Source organism: Echinops telfairi, unplaced genomic scaffold (assembly GCF_000313985.2).
Source record: "Echinops telfairi isolate 266 unplaced genomic scaffold, ASM31398v2 ScPeMD7_3;HRSCAF=10, whole genome shotgun sequence".
Taxonomy (NCBI): Eukaryota; Metazoa; Chordata; class Mammalia; order Afrosoricida; family Tenrecidae; genus Echinops; species Echinops telfairi.
Window position 1 is genome coordinate 16,946,024 of NW_022103899.1, and position 15,061 is coordinate 16,961,084.

The following is a 15,061-nucleotide window of genomic DNA, read 5'->3' on the forward strand; positions in this document are numbered from 1 at the left end:
GAAACCTTACAGGAGAGTTCTCCTGTGAACTAGAGGTTCACTAGTGTAGGAACAGACCCCCAGCAGCAGTGGTGGGGTAGCGAGGCAAGAATGCTGCTGAGCAAAGAAGGCTGCTAACTTAACTAAGTCACTGCCAGTGAGTGAGTTCTGACTCATAGAGACCTTACAGGACAGGATAGAACTGTCCCCGGGAGTTGGGGGGTGGGAGGGGTTCCAAGAATGTAACTTCATGGGAGTAGAAAGCCTTGGCTTTCTCCCACAGAGCAGCTGGTGGTTTGGAACTGCTGGCCTTGCCGTTAGTAGTCCAGTATGTTGGAAAAGCAAGCCTGTGGCATATTGCATCCAAAGGTAGACAGCAGAGTTAGAATACATACATCACTGAGGAGCGTGCGCCCAGTGGGAAACCATATCGCACAGGAGCCAGGAACTTGCTGGGGGACAGCCTCATCTATACCCGAAAGCCCAGAGACCCTAGAAGGAATGTATCTTGAGGTGACCAGAAGAGTTACAGCTTGGACAGAAGAAATCAGGGGCACCAAGGAGTCAAATGAATGTATACCCAAATCAAACCCGCTGCCATTGAGCCACTTCAGAGGCTGTAAATCATTACAGGAGCTGACAGCCTTATCTCTCTCCTGAGGAGTACCTGGTGGGGTTGAACTTTCAGCTTTGTAGCAGTGAGTCCAATGCTTACCAGACGGTGCCACCAGGGTTCTTGGATGAAATGTACTGTCCCGTGAATACCTTCTCAGTGAATGAGCTGCTGTCAGCTCAAACGGAGGAAATAGAATGGGCGGTGTACTTATAATTTAGCAGCTTTTATATAGTTGGAGTGCGGGGAGGACAAAATGGAAAATATGCATCCAGAGCCTTAAATAATGGAGGATCTCTTTCATGGACAGTTCTCTGGGAGGGAAGGATCTTACACAGATGAAGAGGCTGCTGTTTTTCAGTTTGTCCATAAGAGAGAGAGCAGAAATGAACAGCCACAGAGCACTAGAGAACTTTGCTGGCCTCATTTTCTTTGTCTAGGAAGCAAATTGGAGGAAGCCTACCACCTACCCACTGGAGAAGTAGCTAACCCCTCACTGTAGTTCTCAGGGCTTTGAAACCATTGACTTTCATTCAGCAGCATCTTTAAGGAGCCCTACTGGTAAATCTGGAGTTGCCCTGGTGTCGCAGTGACTACACATTGGCTGTGTGTTGACCTTAAGGTCCACCACAGTTTGAAACCACCAGTCAGTCACTGCGGGAGAAAGCTGAGGCTCTCTACTCTCAACAAAGACTTAGAATCTTGGAGACTTACGGGGCAGGTCTACCCTGTGCTATAGGGTCACGATAGTCAGCATCAACTGGATGGCAGTGCGTTGGGAGCTCTCCTGCAAAATGAGAATTTGAGCCTATCCAACACCTTGGTGCAGTAAAACACCTGGTCATCTGCTCTCATGAAGACGGCAGCTTAGGACTCCCTACGGGGCAGTGACTGGGTGAGAGTCGAGTCAGCATCGGTGGCAGACAGCATGCCATATGCGTTAGTGCCCTTAAGGCCGTCCTTTCAGGGCTTGAGACGTTCTTGGGGTGCTCAGTGGTGTCGGGTAGTCAGTGATTTTGGAGTGCTCTAAGGCCCTTTAAAAAGCACATTTGGGCAGCAGAACCGAGATGACAGTCCCATTCATTGACTTGGGCCTCCCTGACGGGAGGTGGGGCTGGAAGACCATCCCAGGAAGAGCAGCCGTGTTGCTGGCTTTGCTTCATTGGAGCTCTTGGCAGCGAGCCCACCCCTGACACTGTGCCCTTGGGCAGCAGTACCACAGCAGACTTGAAACCAGGCCACACTGGAAAAGAGCCGTTTCCTCACCTTGACACCGAGCAAGACTAGTAGCTGAGCATTTCCCAGAGTCTCATCACAGAACCTTAGAACTGGAACAGCTCCACAGAAAACGCATCCCCCGGGAGAATAGTGCCACGTCCCAGATCCACTTTCACTGTGGAATCAATCATATTGAAGGTTCTCAGACATCCGAATCTTTGGAAGACTTCCTTTTGCTTCCAGTGAATCATTGTGACCCTAAAGTCATGTGATGCAAGACCCCATTTTTTCTGTATATCTTATTAACCTGCCTTGGAGCGCAGTGTGAAAAGCATTGGATTCTAGGAGACAGGTGATGAGGGAGAGGACGGGCAACAGAGGAGAAGGCAGAAACCACCCAAAACACTTTTACCCACCTTGCCAGTGTATGCTAAGAATGATTTGTGTGCCTGGGGCATCCTGTGTCTTTTAGCAGTTTGGTACAGCGTGAGCCCTATGAGATATGCCCTGAAATTCGCGGCTTAATTTTTTAATCACATTGAAGAGTACTTTGGTTTAAATACAGGCAAAGCATCTGATTTAGGAAATATTTCTAAGAAAAGTGCTTTCTTAAAAACACGTTTTAAAAATACATTGGTAGTGACCTCCAGGCTATCTGGCAGCTTGGTGCATGAATCATCTGTATTTTGTATAGTGGTTGTATATAAGTACTTGCTTCAAGAAAGTATTTTTCCTGAGATTGGTATTTACACTAACCAGAATTTTGTTTTGTTCCTTTAAACAAGCCAGTGATAACTTCTGAGCACAATCCCTTTTATTGTCAGGATTAATGAGGCTTCATTGAATGAGAAAGAAAGTAAGGTTTCAGAACCTTACTTCCAGGATTAAAAATATTTAAATAGAAATCTTGTTTATTCCGGAAAGCCTTTCTAGTGAGCCTGCTTTCTCCTGATTCCATCAATACCACCTCCAAGATTCTTTAAATTTCCCGTAAATGTATTCATACGACTTGTCATCCACAGAGGCCAGCAAGCTTGTGATGTCCTACGTCGCAGCTGTTTGTGGGAAAGGCGCGGAAGTTAATCAAGTCAAGGAACAGCTTCTCCAGTCCAACCCCGTCCTGGAAGGTAGGATTTGCTCTGTACAGTAGGTCAGTGTGCCTCGAACGGTAGATGCAATTTTCAGGACACCTGCGTGTCGGCCAGAGGGCAAGAGCAAGGATGAGAAATGGGGCCAAGTTCTACGAGAGCAAGGATGGGAAATGGGGCCAAATTCTACAAGAGCAAGGATGGGAAATGGGGCCACGTTCTACAGAGCAAATAAAGCTGTGTCCTGGGAACCCTTGGCATCCAGTGGTGAAAGGAGGGGACGGCTAATAACTCATGCAAAGGGGGCTTTCCCACGCAGCAGTGCTTTCCCCCTTTCAGTTTGTAGCTGATGCTTTTCACAGTCGGTGTTTGCATTTGATGGCAGGGAAGGGCCTGTAAGTGCAGTGCTGTCTCCTCGCTAGGGTGGAACCTGTGGCTGTGTATATCTATTGTCAGGGAAACCAAGGTCGTACTGGACAAACACTAGGGATTTGGTTTTCTTCAGGACTCCTGGAAGCCACCTAGACTTGACTATGCCCAACTCACCAGTTCTACATTTGGCCATCTGAAAACAAGACCAGAGACAGCCCCCTTAGTGCTTGGGGGATGGCATAAGCCATGAGTATAAGCCATCCTCACATCAGAAACAATAAATCAAGTTCCTGCCCTATTGATAGTGAGTTCAGGCTCTCTATCGGCCATTAACAAACTGTGAGGCCAGAGCCACATTTCTCTGCCTCCACACAGTTGACTTTTGAGCTCGTTAATTATCATCTATAATAACATTGTAATTAAATTATAATTTGCTGTGGGTGCATTCTAGCTCTGCTCACTGGGTGCTGCTTCTCTTCCCAAGTGGTGACAGTGAAAAACAGCTCTCCCAAACCAAGACTCGACGGCCACCAGAGCCCACCAAACCAACCCAAACTAGACCCACTGCCATCAAGTTACTCCTGACTCAACATGGCCTTGTATGACCTTGTATCAAGTTCCCGAAACTGTGTATCTACCTAGGAGCAGACAGCCTCATGTTTCGCTCTCAGAGGAGCTGGTGGGCTTGAGCGTTGTCCCCGTGGTTACCAGCTCAACATCTAACCCACAGGACCACCAGGGTCTTTGCCCAGTGTACCCTTAAGAGTCAGAATCACCCCGGGTGAGACTCACTAGGCTAGGGAAGTAGTTCAGTCCAACTTTCCTTCAAAGTCATAGAAGGTTAATATTTAACACCAACGACAGCAGAGCTCTTGGTGGGGCGTGGGGCACATCCCATTGTGGTAGGCCAGCTCTGTCCCGTTGCTTTTCTTTAACCAGTTGCCCTTAAGTTCGTTCTTACCCTTGTGTGTAGAGTAGCATTGACTTTGGAGAAGTACATTGCCAGGTCTTTCTTCCGGGGGGTCTCAGCAGCAGCAGAAGGCAGTACCTGTCTGCACCACTCTGGACTCCACTGTGTGGGACCCTTAGGGCCAGCTCTCCTTCCTTTTCAAAGAGTCTCAATACTGAACCATCCCTGGGACCCCTGGCCCCTCGCCATGCGTGTTTCCTGATTTAGTAAGGAGAGCGCCGCACACAAAACGGTCCCTCCAGGTAGTGAAGTGATAGTTGTCACGATCCAATTCTGTGAAGCGTGGGCTTCCGGTACTTTACTGCTCCCTGCTCCCCTTGATACCTTAAGTAACAGAGACACGATGGTAGAAAACGCTTCATTTTATGGTTGTTTTCAGTCTTTTGCCTTGGAATATGGGTGCTGGACCTATGCTGCTTCTTGACCTGCCTGTGTTCTAAGGGAAAAGCACCATGGAATATGCAATTTTCACCTTGCTTAGGCCCTGGCTCTTTTATTTGGTGCTGTTTGAAAGTAGGCTCCCATGTAGGAAGTGGAAGCTATTCTCCTGTGGGCAGAGGTTTTCTTTTAAAGGGATTCCTGTACTCCTTTTTCTCTGGAGCTGTGGCTGTAAATGAACATTTTGAACAATGAACTTAAACAAACAGTCGCAGAGGGTGTCTCAAGTGTTCTACAAAGGAAGGCTTGTTTTTGATTCTGTGGCCCACAAGAAATGACATCACACAAGAAAGAGTTGTTGTTTAGTAATATGCAACTCAGAGTTGTTTGATGAAAAGATGGTTTATGGCCCGCAATTGGTACCCTGAGTAAAGTTTTTTTTGAAGCAATTCTTTCAATTGCCCCTGACCTTCAAGCCACAATAAGCTGCCCTTTATGCACCGCTTCTCAAATTAGCTAACTTGGCAGCCATATATGTTCACACCCACCACAAAGTACTAGCCTGTGAAAACACGGAAAACGCACGGTTTTCTTGACAGCAAGGCAAACCCTCACCATTGTCAAGGTTGCACCTATTCCAGCCTTTTAGCTGATGGTGGACACAGGAGTCCATGAGTGATGGAGATGGTTAACATGCTTGGCTGCTACCTGAAAGGTGGGAGGTTCAAATACCTCCAGAGGCCCCCCAGAAGAAAGGCCTGGTGATATATGTTGGTGGGGGCTGGGGTAGGGGTGTAAATCAATCAGCCATTGAAAAACCCTTAGGAGCGTAATTTCCTCCAAGACACATGGTTTCCACCAGTCAGAATCAATTTGCAAGAAATGGTTATATTTTAGTTTATTGATTTAATCATATACTACCATGGCCCAGATTCATTGGCTCTTCCTTTGACCACAGGCTTGGTGAACAATTCTTTTGCCTTACAATTCTAGGATGTTACCTGTGTTCAAGTGCCCCAGTGTGCTCCTGGGGCCAGTGCCAAGCACGTGGTTCTTCTGCAGGTTGAACATGAGCCCCGTGGGAGAGGCCTTCTGAAAGCTGTTGAGATTAGAACAAACTTGGATTTTTCTGTGTGTGCCTATTTGCTTTCCTGTATTTCCTGGAACATTTCACTTAGGTATTCAAGGACATAAAATAATGAATCTATGGCGCATTTTAGCAAATTAGAATAGTTTCCAAATCTCTTATGCTTTCTCTGTTTCAGAGTTACACTTACACTGTTACATTTATTTTGTAGACTAACAAAGTAAGGTTTATTTTTTAGTAGTTATTGGCATATACCTCACAAATCATACATTTTAATCATTCACTCATATTAAGAAGGTTAATCATCACTACAATTTCAGAACATTTTCTTCTCTTGTTGTTAGTACAATTACATTTAAATTGCCTTGTTTTAAAATTAATTAAATATTTTAAAACGGGTTTTTTTTTGCCTGTCTTTTTTTTTACATAATCTGGAAATGTCACCAAGTTCTATACATTTTTCTGGTAATATTTTGTAGTCTCTGAAATAATCTTATCCATTAATGATAATGTTGGAAGAGTTCAGAAGCCTTGCTTACTGACTTGCAAATTGACTGCTGTCAAGAAAGAGCTCAAAGGTTTTGAATTTAACAAGACTTATGTTTACAGTAAAACACAAAAAATTCCATGACTCATAGGAATGACACGTTCTTTTTTTATCAACTTATAAGAACTGAAGCTCTAACAACTTAGGAGAGACTTCTGCGTGAGTATATTTCCATGGAAGTTTTGCACAGAAATGCCATTGGTACAAGTTGTATTTTCCAGGGTTTATAGATGTGACGTATCATTCTATTTACTGTCTTTTCTGCTGGAAATTATTTTTTCAGTTAATTTTAATCATGCATCTGGTTTTTCGCTTTTCTTTCTTACTAGCTTTTGGAAATGCTAAAACTGTAAGGAATGACAACTCGTCTAGATTTGTAAGTATTTTTATAAGCTTTAAGTGCTAACTCTAACATTTAGCCCATGTATGTTTAAACGACAGATGATGCTTAACCTTTCTCAATACATACAATTTAAAAAGAACTCAATCACTATTGAAACACTGAAAGTATTTCAAGGATGATTTTTTCCCTTTTTGGGATTTTCCTTTTGAAGTCGTCTTGGACTGACAGGCCATTTTCTTTCCTCATTAACCATAGAACCCCATGGACCACTGTAACATGTGATCCTTAATTGCTGTTGCGTTCATTCCAACTTACACCTCAGAATTTTGTTATTTAGGAAATGCAATTCAGAAGTTACTTCATTAGGTAAAAGGGCTGCACATTGAGTGTCAAATTTGGGACTCAGTGGAATTAGGAAGGAGGTGGATGGTAAAACTATGGATCTGTAGACTCGGCACCTACTGGGTGGTGCCGGTTTGGGAATAGTGAAAAAGGAAGCTCATGGATGTGTTAAGCGTGGCTGAGTTGGACACTGCTCAGGCCACTAAGAGAAACTGGCCCAACCTTCCAGCCTCCTGTGACATCTCCGGCACACCTCCCTGAACATCTACTCCACTGCAGGATATGCCAGGTGCTTTCAAGACCCTGATTGTAATGACACATGCACTTGCCAGGAAGTCGCTCCGGGCAACGTGTTGAGTGTGTGGTGATGCTTCAGAATCTATAGTTCAACCAGCTTTATAAATGTTTATATTAAAAAAAGTTACTTTTTATAAGCAGTGTTCTCCCCTCACACAACAGGCGTGTCTTGTGACCCAGGGACCGTGTCCATGAAAGGAGCCCTTGTAGTGCAGTGGCTTACGCATTGGGCTGTAACCACAGAGTTAGCCCTTCGAATCCTACAGCTGCTCTGCAGGAGAGAGATGAGGCTTCTACTCCCCTACCGTGTGAGGGTCTCTGTGAGGCTGAATGAGTGGCAGTGAGCTTTCAGACTGGGAGGGAGAATGCACTTTCCGACCTTTCTCTCCCTCCACTTCAGCTCTTCTCAACCTGTGGGTCGCGACCCCTTTGGGGCTCAAACAACCCTTTCACAGGGGTTGCCCAATTCAGAACAGTAGCAAAATTACAGTGATGAAGTAGCAATGAAAATAATGTCATGGGTGGGGGTCACCATCACATGAGGAACTGTATGAAAGGGTCGGGGCCTGAGGAAGGCTGAGAACCACTGCTCCACTTAGTTTGTCTGACTTGTTCTTCATGAGGGTAACCTGGTGCTGAGGCAGGAAAATGACCTCAAGTGGAGGTAGTTTTGATCATTTAGAAAGCCAAAGGCTAAAGTTCCTAATTCTAAGACTGAATTTTTTCCATCGTATTGGCCCCTAAAGTCATCAAAACGTCTTTGATCCATGCTGTTTCCTGTTGTGGTCACCTGGCTAATCTCACTATGTCAATAGAAGTAGGAGCCAAGTGTGGGCAGAGAAGTCATTTCACACTGCAAGGGTCATTATGTGATAGAAATCTTATTTTATCTGTTTTCAAATGATACACATAGACATCTACTTTTTTTTTCCCCGTTTTCAAATGTATTTGGTAAATAGACCATGAAGATGCAGAAAACCACTTAATGGGTCATTACGACTTCTTAATATTTAATATGTACTGAAAAGCTTGGCAGGTGCTTTAGCTTATTAAGCAACTCAAGAAAAATCCCATTATACCATGGGTATTGGAGTATGAGATTATTATCTGATTATAGTCTAACTCATTTCATACTTAGTTTTTAATAATTTTTCTGCCTTGTTGTTTGTAACTTGACCAAAAATATGACTTGGCCAAATCCATGTTTTAATTTTATAGCAGGACCCTACTGTATTTAAAGCTACTCCTGTGTCTAATAGTAGTCTATGCACTATACATTTACTCTCCAGGGAAAAGGTGATTTCAACTCTGTTTGACTGGTTAAAACCCATAATAGATTTCTTGATACCTTCCTCCCCCCACACCCCCCACACACAGCTGGAAAATCTGAGCGATACTGCTATATTATAGTTATAAATAGTCACTATAACTGGTGCTTTTGACCAGACTTCTGAAGTAGGTGTCCCATAGCTCTGCCAAATGCCCCCCACCTCCAGCTGCGCTGGCTTGACTTGTTTTACATAATGAGCTTTCTATTAAGAAAAGGGAACCCAATACTTTCAAAAACCGATGTGAAGTTTGAAAAATGCCTGCTCTCAACCAAGGCTCTCTGAGGGAGAGGTCTGTGTTAGACTTCTACCTACTGGGTGTAGAGAGAGAGCCTATAGCATTAGGGAAACTTTATTACTAGCTTCTTTTGTTAGGATTAAACACACACACACACACACAGAATTTGTTCAGTTGTTTGACATCTGTGTTTGAGTGTCCACCTGCTCTCCCTACTTTCTTCCCCTCTTAAGACCTGCAGTCCTTTCTCTACCAGCAGCTGGAATGATGGTTGCCAACCTCAGTCCCAACACTGCCCTGCTAAAGCCTTTGTGCCTCTTCCTTGCACCTGGGATATAATATTATCCATGCTTCTTCCTTACTCGAGCCTCTCCTAGGCCCTGATTCAGCTCTCCTGGCCCTTGGCCCTTGCTCATTGAGTTTCTACCCCAGAGACCTTTGTGACATTAGGCATTGCAAGCCTCAGCCTTTTGCAGTTCTGTAAAGGTCACTTCTGGGACGCCTTTCCTGGGCCACTCTGTAACTTCATCGGATTTTTACTTTCTTCAGACACTAGCCATCTCTGAAATGTTTGTGTTCCTGTCTCTTGTCTAAGTGTTGGCTGGCCCTCTGGAGTAGGAGCCATAGAAATGGGTTCCAGTGCCTCCTGGTGCACTGTGTTAGCCGATGGGCTGGAATGGTGCCGGCACCATAGACCACATGCAGAAAATGTGTATTGATGAACGGATATCTGTTTTCAATTAGCTTGTAGAGGAGAGAGGAAATTGGACATGTTTAAAAATAATTATCACATGCATCAGCCTGTGTGACCCCCCAAATGACAATGACAAAATCCAAATAGGACGCAGGGGAAAGGATCTGAGCTTGAATTGTGAACATCCTGTTAGTGGAAGGCTGTGGAGGACCAATGGCAGCCCCGTATCCATCTGCAGAGGATCTCCACAGGCGAAGCCTCTGGCAGGTCCCCTCTAGCCACAGAAAAGAGACGCTGCAGGGAGTCTGGCGCAGGGACCAGTTCGGCGTGGACCCATAAGAGGTGCCAAAATTGAGCAGGAGGAGTTAGCCTTACAGCCTCTTGAAGCCTGGGGACAGAAACCAGAGTGAGTGCCTGGTGTTTGCCGGAGTTAATGACTGGCGCCGAGGGGGTGTGGGAATAGAACTGCGACCAGAGGGTTGGAAGGATGAGTCAAAGCCACACAACTCAGAGGACCGAGAGTATCAGGTTCAGATTTTATTCTGGAAGCACTGGGAAGTGGCTGGTTATTTCTGAGTAGACTAAGACGTGATCACATGTGGCTGAACAGGAAACAAGAGCATCCCGAGTGCCGCCCAGCTGTCTAACAGTTTGTTTATCCCAGTCGGCTTCCTTTTCTATTCTCTGCCGGGTTCATTCTATGCTCTTCAAAGCTCCTATTCTTTCTCCTCTGCCGTCTATGCTACAACCTACATCACAGACATAACAAACTGCAGCAACAACACAGGCTCGTCGGCAGAATGAACTCTGCTTCCGGGGCCCTCACCTGGGCATGCACTTGGGTACATACCCTCCTGTCACACCGGAGGATCCATCCTGATTCACATGAATCCCTTCACTTGTGCTCACCACCCTGTCACCTCCTCTGCCCAGGAACTAACTGCCTTTTATCTGAAGTATCCCCTTTCCAAGATGGTCACGAGCCTGTATGGTGTAATGGTTACCCAAAGTCAACAAGTTCAAAACCACTACTAACCGCTCCATAGGAGAAAGACAGGGCTTTCTACTTCTGCAGTTACAGTCTCGGAAACTCACAGGGACAGTTCTACCCTGTCTTCTAGAGTCCCTGTGAGTCAACATCAACTCCATAGCAGTGAGTTTGATTTTTTGTTTCCAGTATGGTCAGCTACTCATTACCATTTCTCCCCCTTTCAGACCTGCTCTCAGCCTGTGTCTCCATCATGGTGAAGGGCATCCATCACCTAGTTGCCCAGGTCATCATCCTGGACTGTTTGCTCTTGGCTCTCTCTTCCCCAACATGTTTAACCAGGCCCTGTCTTGGGATTCTCTGGGCTGCTCTCACATCTCCTTATTTCTCTCTCTAGCTACTTTTAGCCCTAGTGGTGGAATGGTTAAGTGCTTGGCTCCTCACTGACAGGTCTCCGGTTCAAATCTACCGGGCATTCTGATGGAGAGAGATCAGCTCCCATAAACAATGCTAGAAAACCCGAATCGGGGAGGAACACATCTACTCACAGGGTTGATCAGCACCCACCAGCGATAACAAGTAAACCCACCATCATTTCTCCCTTGATTAGCATGGCCACCTCCCAATTGGTGCACATGGTCTTACCCCTTTCAGTCCATTCTCTAGTCTTATGCCCAGAGTGCTCTTGTAAACAGGGGGGGCTGATCATGGCAACCTTGTTTAGGAATCTGTGTAGCATCCCATTGCTCTCAGGGGCTGCCACACCATCATGCTGTGCTTCAGCTTCTCTGTCCAGCCTTATCACCCCACTCACCATCTTTATAGATGCCGATTCTTGATGCCTTCTCCTCCCCCTCCCCTACCTCTTCTCCTGGCTAACGTCCTGGCACTTGATGTTTAAGTTGGAGTGGACTTCCTCAAGGAAATCTCCCCTGTTCCCTCGTGGCTCTCTCTTCTTGTGCTCCTATGGCAGGCACCATGGCTCACTGCGGCCAAAGAAAGGCTCACGGGCCCTTTGGGCCATAATGCCTCTTTGCTCCGCGGCCCTGCAAACCCAGGTGGTGCTGGGCTGACATTTGTTGAATGTGCACGCGATGACTTCCAAGGGCATCTGGCACCTTCCGATGCGAAGGGAAGATGCGTGCACCAATAGAAAGTCATAAATTGCCTTGTCCCATCATCATGTGATCACGTTTCTTCTCCCTTAAGCCTTAGTTTGAAAATTGGAATCAACAGTATGCTTAGGGAGAATAATTTACAGCCCTGCTATCTGACTGTTACCTAAGGTAGGGCTTGAAGCAAAACCACAGACTTCACTTATTAGTAATTACACCAACAACTCTTTTGCAAACAAGAAACAGCTGTTGGGATTACGTGTTGCTCTTTCAGTAGGCACGAGACCAAGTCTTTTAAAATCCCAGTTTGCAGCTCCATGTGTGTTTCCTAGTGTTTAACACACCATCTGCAAAGGGTAACCTGAAGCTGGATTACGTATTGCTGTACAATCTGAGTCCAAAGCTAGTGAGAATAAGAGGCACCAGTCTTTGATTCTGTGTTGGACCACCACATAAAACATGTGCTGGCTCAAAACAGAATGCTGAATCTTCTGTTCCATTCATGGTTCAGTCTGTTTGGGGCTCTGAGCCATGGTTTAAAACACAGTTTACCTATTCGACAGAAATAGTTTTAGCCAATGCATACACAAGGATCACATCTGATTTCTCCGTTCAGTGCTTTTGAATACATCCTTCACAGTTTAAAACACCTATCAGAAATGGAAAATTATCTGATGGTTGAGATCTAGTCTTGCACACGAGCAAGGATCTATGAGCTTGGAGCTAATGGCTCACTTAATATGCATTATCCTCTGATAGATATTTACATATTGTCCATGGCTGCATAGCTAGGCCATTCTTACTTACAGTGAAATGAATGCTATTCTCAAGAGGACAATGCTGCCTGACAAAACATTTTTTTCCCTTGATGAATATGAAAACTTAACTAGTCTTTTTTTGGCAGGGAAAATACATGGATATTGAATTTGACTTTAAAGGTGACCCACTGGGAGGAGTGATAAGTAACTGTGAGTATTTTACTTTGATCCTTTTATCCTATAATGTAATTCAGAGTGTTTCTTAGAAGATGGCCTACATTTTTTACTCTTGAAAAACAGAGGTCTGACTAAAGAAATAAGTAGAGGTCCAACTATATTTTATAATCTATGTCTTTAAAAGCTGATCCAGTTATAAAAAGGTCCTCCAAGGGGTACTTCCCGTTAATGAAATGTGGTGTTGAAAAATAAAATACAAGGAGTTGGTTTTCCTTGAGTAACTTTTGGGCCCACACTCATGAGATAGAAAGATTGACCCAGGACTTCCCTTTGGAGAAGGACTGTTTCCCTCCCGTGTGTTCAGATCCCTGAAAGGTGATCCGGTGTTCAGATCCCTGAAAGGTGATCCGGTGTTCAGATCCCTGAAAGGTGATCCGGTGTGTCAGCTAGAAACGCAGGTTCATTCGCTTCCTGTGGTCACGATTTGTGACTGTAGATGGGAAAGAGTCTCTGCCGAAGTTGGACAGAAGACACGAATCCAGGTGAGGGGTGTGCAACTCTTCTAAAGCCAGGTTGCCCGAAAGCAGGCTCCGGGCTGAGCTACAGTCTCTGTTACAAGCACGGCGCTGCCCTCAGTGCTGGGCCGCAGTTCTCACACCACCCCGGATGACTCTGCTCGTAACCTTAGGGCCCATTAGTTTGGAAAGTCTGGCGAATGGGGGTTTGTGCAATTCCTAATGTGGCTGAGTCCTCCTGTGTCTTAAGGGTCACAGTCCCGAGCCGCTCGCTGCCCCAACCTCCTCCTCTTCCTAGGACGATTCCTAGGTTAGAGAAGAAAAGGTCTAGTTAGGACTTGGAAAAGATAGGACATAGTTGAAAAAATGGTCCAATTCAAAAAAAAAAAAAAAAAGGTCCAATTCAGTGCTTATGGACTGGTTAAAGCAGTGGCCTGCCATCTTCCAAGGAGATTTGATGCCAAATCTCCAAAGATAAGGCCGGTCAAAGGAGACCTGATCTACCTGAAGAGGAGATGGGGGGGGCCCAGAACCCCTGTGCCCGCAGGCGGCCCTTGCCATGTTCATGAGGAGCCCTCTGCCTGGAGGAATGTAATTTATAAATCAGTATTTTAAGTAGCTGGGGCAAACTGTGTAGCTGATTTCTTTGGGGTAAAGCCTTTTATGCTAACCTTCTAGGTTAGAGATTCATACACAGAGTAACCTTCTAGGGTTAGAGTGGTTCTCGTCTTCAAAACAGTGGGGTTAAATTGGATGAATTCTGTGCCTCCTCTCACTTCCAGCATTCTGTGGTTTTTCAAAATAACTTCATTTTCCATTTCATTTTGCCTGACTACACGCTTTTTGTGCCACCATTGGATCTGCTTTGTAAAAATATGTAATTATCAGAGAAGCGTCTTGAAGGGAATGTTGGAGGAGTTGGAAGAGGGCAATACATTGGGTAGAACCGCCCAGCTTAGGGCACATGGATTTCAAAATGTCAAACATGGAAGCCCGAGTCTTTGTGCAAACCATGTGTGAGGTGACCAAAAGCAAACAATGGGTGGAGCTTGCCAGACGTGTGGGCTGGCTCCTTTCAAGTCTGCGGAAGCTGATGAGAGCTGCAGAGGAAGAGCTAGGCATTTCAAGTGGTGGAGGGTAAGTTTGCCATTGTGCTTTAGAGTAGCATCTATAGCTAACCACCCCAGAACAACTCAGTCAGCATTATTCTTGAGGACACCAGAAAACTAAAGCGCCGGTGTACTGGGGGATACGCAGCAGGCTGCTAACTGCAAAGTCGGACACTCAAAGCCCGGCACTGCTCTGTGCGAGAACGATAAGGCTGCCTGCTTCCTTAAAGATCCATCGCCTCAGAAACCCTATGTGGGGTCACTGGGTCGTCATGCACCAATGGCTGTGGGCTCGGTCGTCTTACAAGTACTAGACAACAACTTAGGCTTTAATTTTTGGAGTTTAAATTCTCCACACAAATGTCTCCCTGCCCCCTACTTCTTGCAGTCTCCATGGAGAACAAATATTCCACATGGAAATCTTTCTCCAATTGAGATGAATACATCTTCATGAATGGAGTTCTCGTGGTGTGTTTTAACATTTGTTCCCAAATGGAATTACATTGAAATGTGTGGTCGTGACAACACTCTGGGATTTCACGGTATCCTTCGCTTGGAGAGGAAAGGAAGACATTAGTGGTACGAGCGGAAATTTCATCCTGCGCAAGCTGACTCATAGGTGGTCCCCGGGAGCTGCTGCCTGCTGGCTGAGGGGCACGTTCAGCAATGAGTAACCCCACTCTTGTTCTCTAAAAGCTGCTTACAGAACAAAAAAAGTTTCTGATCATGTAGGAGAAAAAAGAACCTAGGGAAATCCATGCATTGGGATTATTTGTAAAAATATCTAGTTATTAGAGAGAAGTCTTTTTTTTTTTTTTTTAAACATTTTATTAGGGGCTCATACAACTGTTATCCCAATCCATACACACATCAATTGTGTAAAGCGCATTTGTACATCGTTTCTC

The 15,061-nt window shown here is 45.3% G+C and overlaps 1 protein-coding gene across 3 annotated transcripts in view; it reads left to right on the forward strand.

Moving 5' to 3' along the window:
- MYO1B (myosin IB) overlaps positions 1-15,061 on the forward strand; it is a 202,995-nt gene that overhangs the window by 117,102 nt on the left and 70,832 nt on the right. For all 3 annotated transcript variants that reach the window (XM_045294933.1, XM_045294934.1, XM_045294935.1), the window contains exons 5-7: positions 2,833-2,937; positions 6,582-6,628; positions 12,502-12,565. In XM_045294933.1, the coding sequence (XP_045150868.1) occupies positions 2,833-2,937; positions 6,582-6,628; positions 12,502-12,565 (216 nt within the window). The remainder of the gene's footprint in view (positions 1-2,832; positions 2,938-6,581; positions 6,629-12,501; positions 12,566-15,061) is intronic.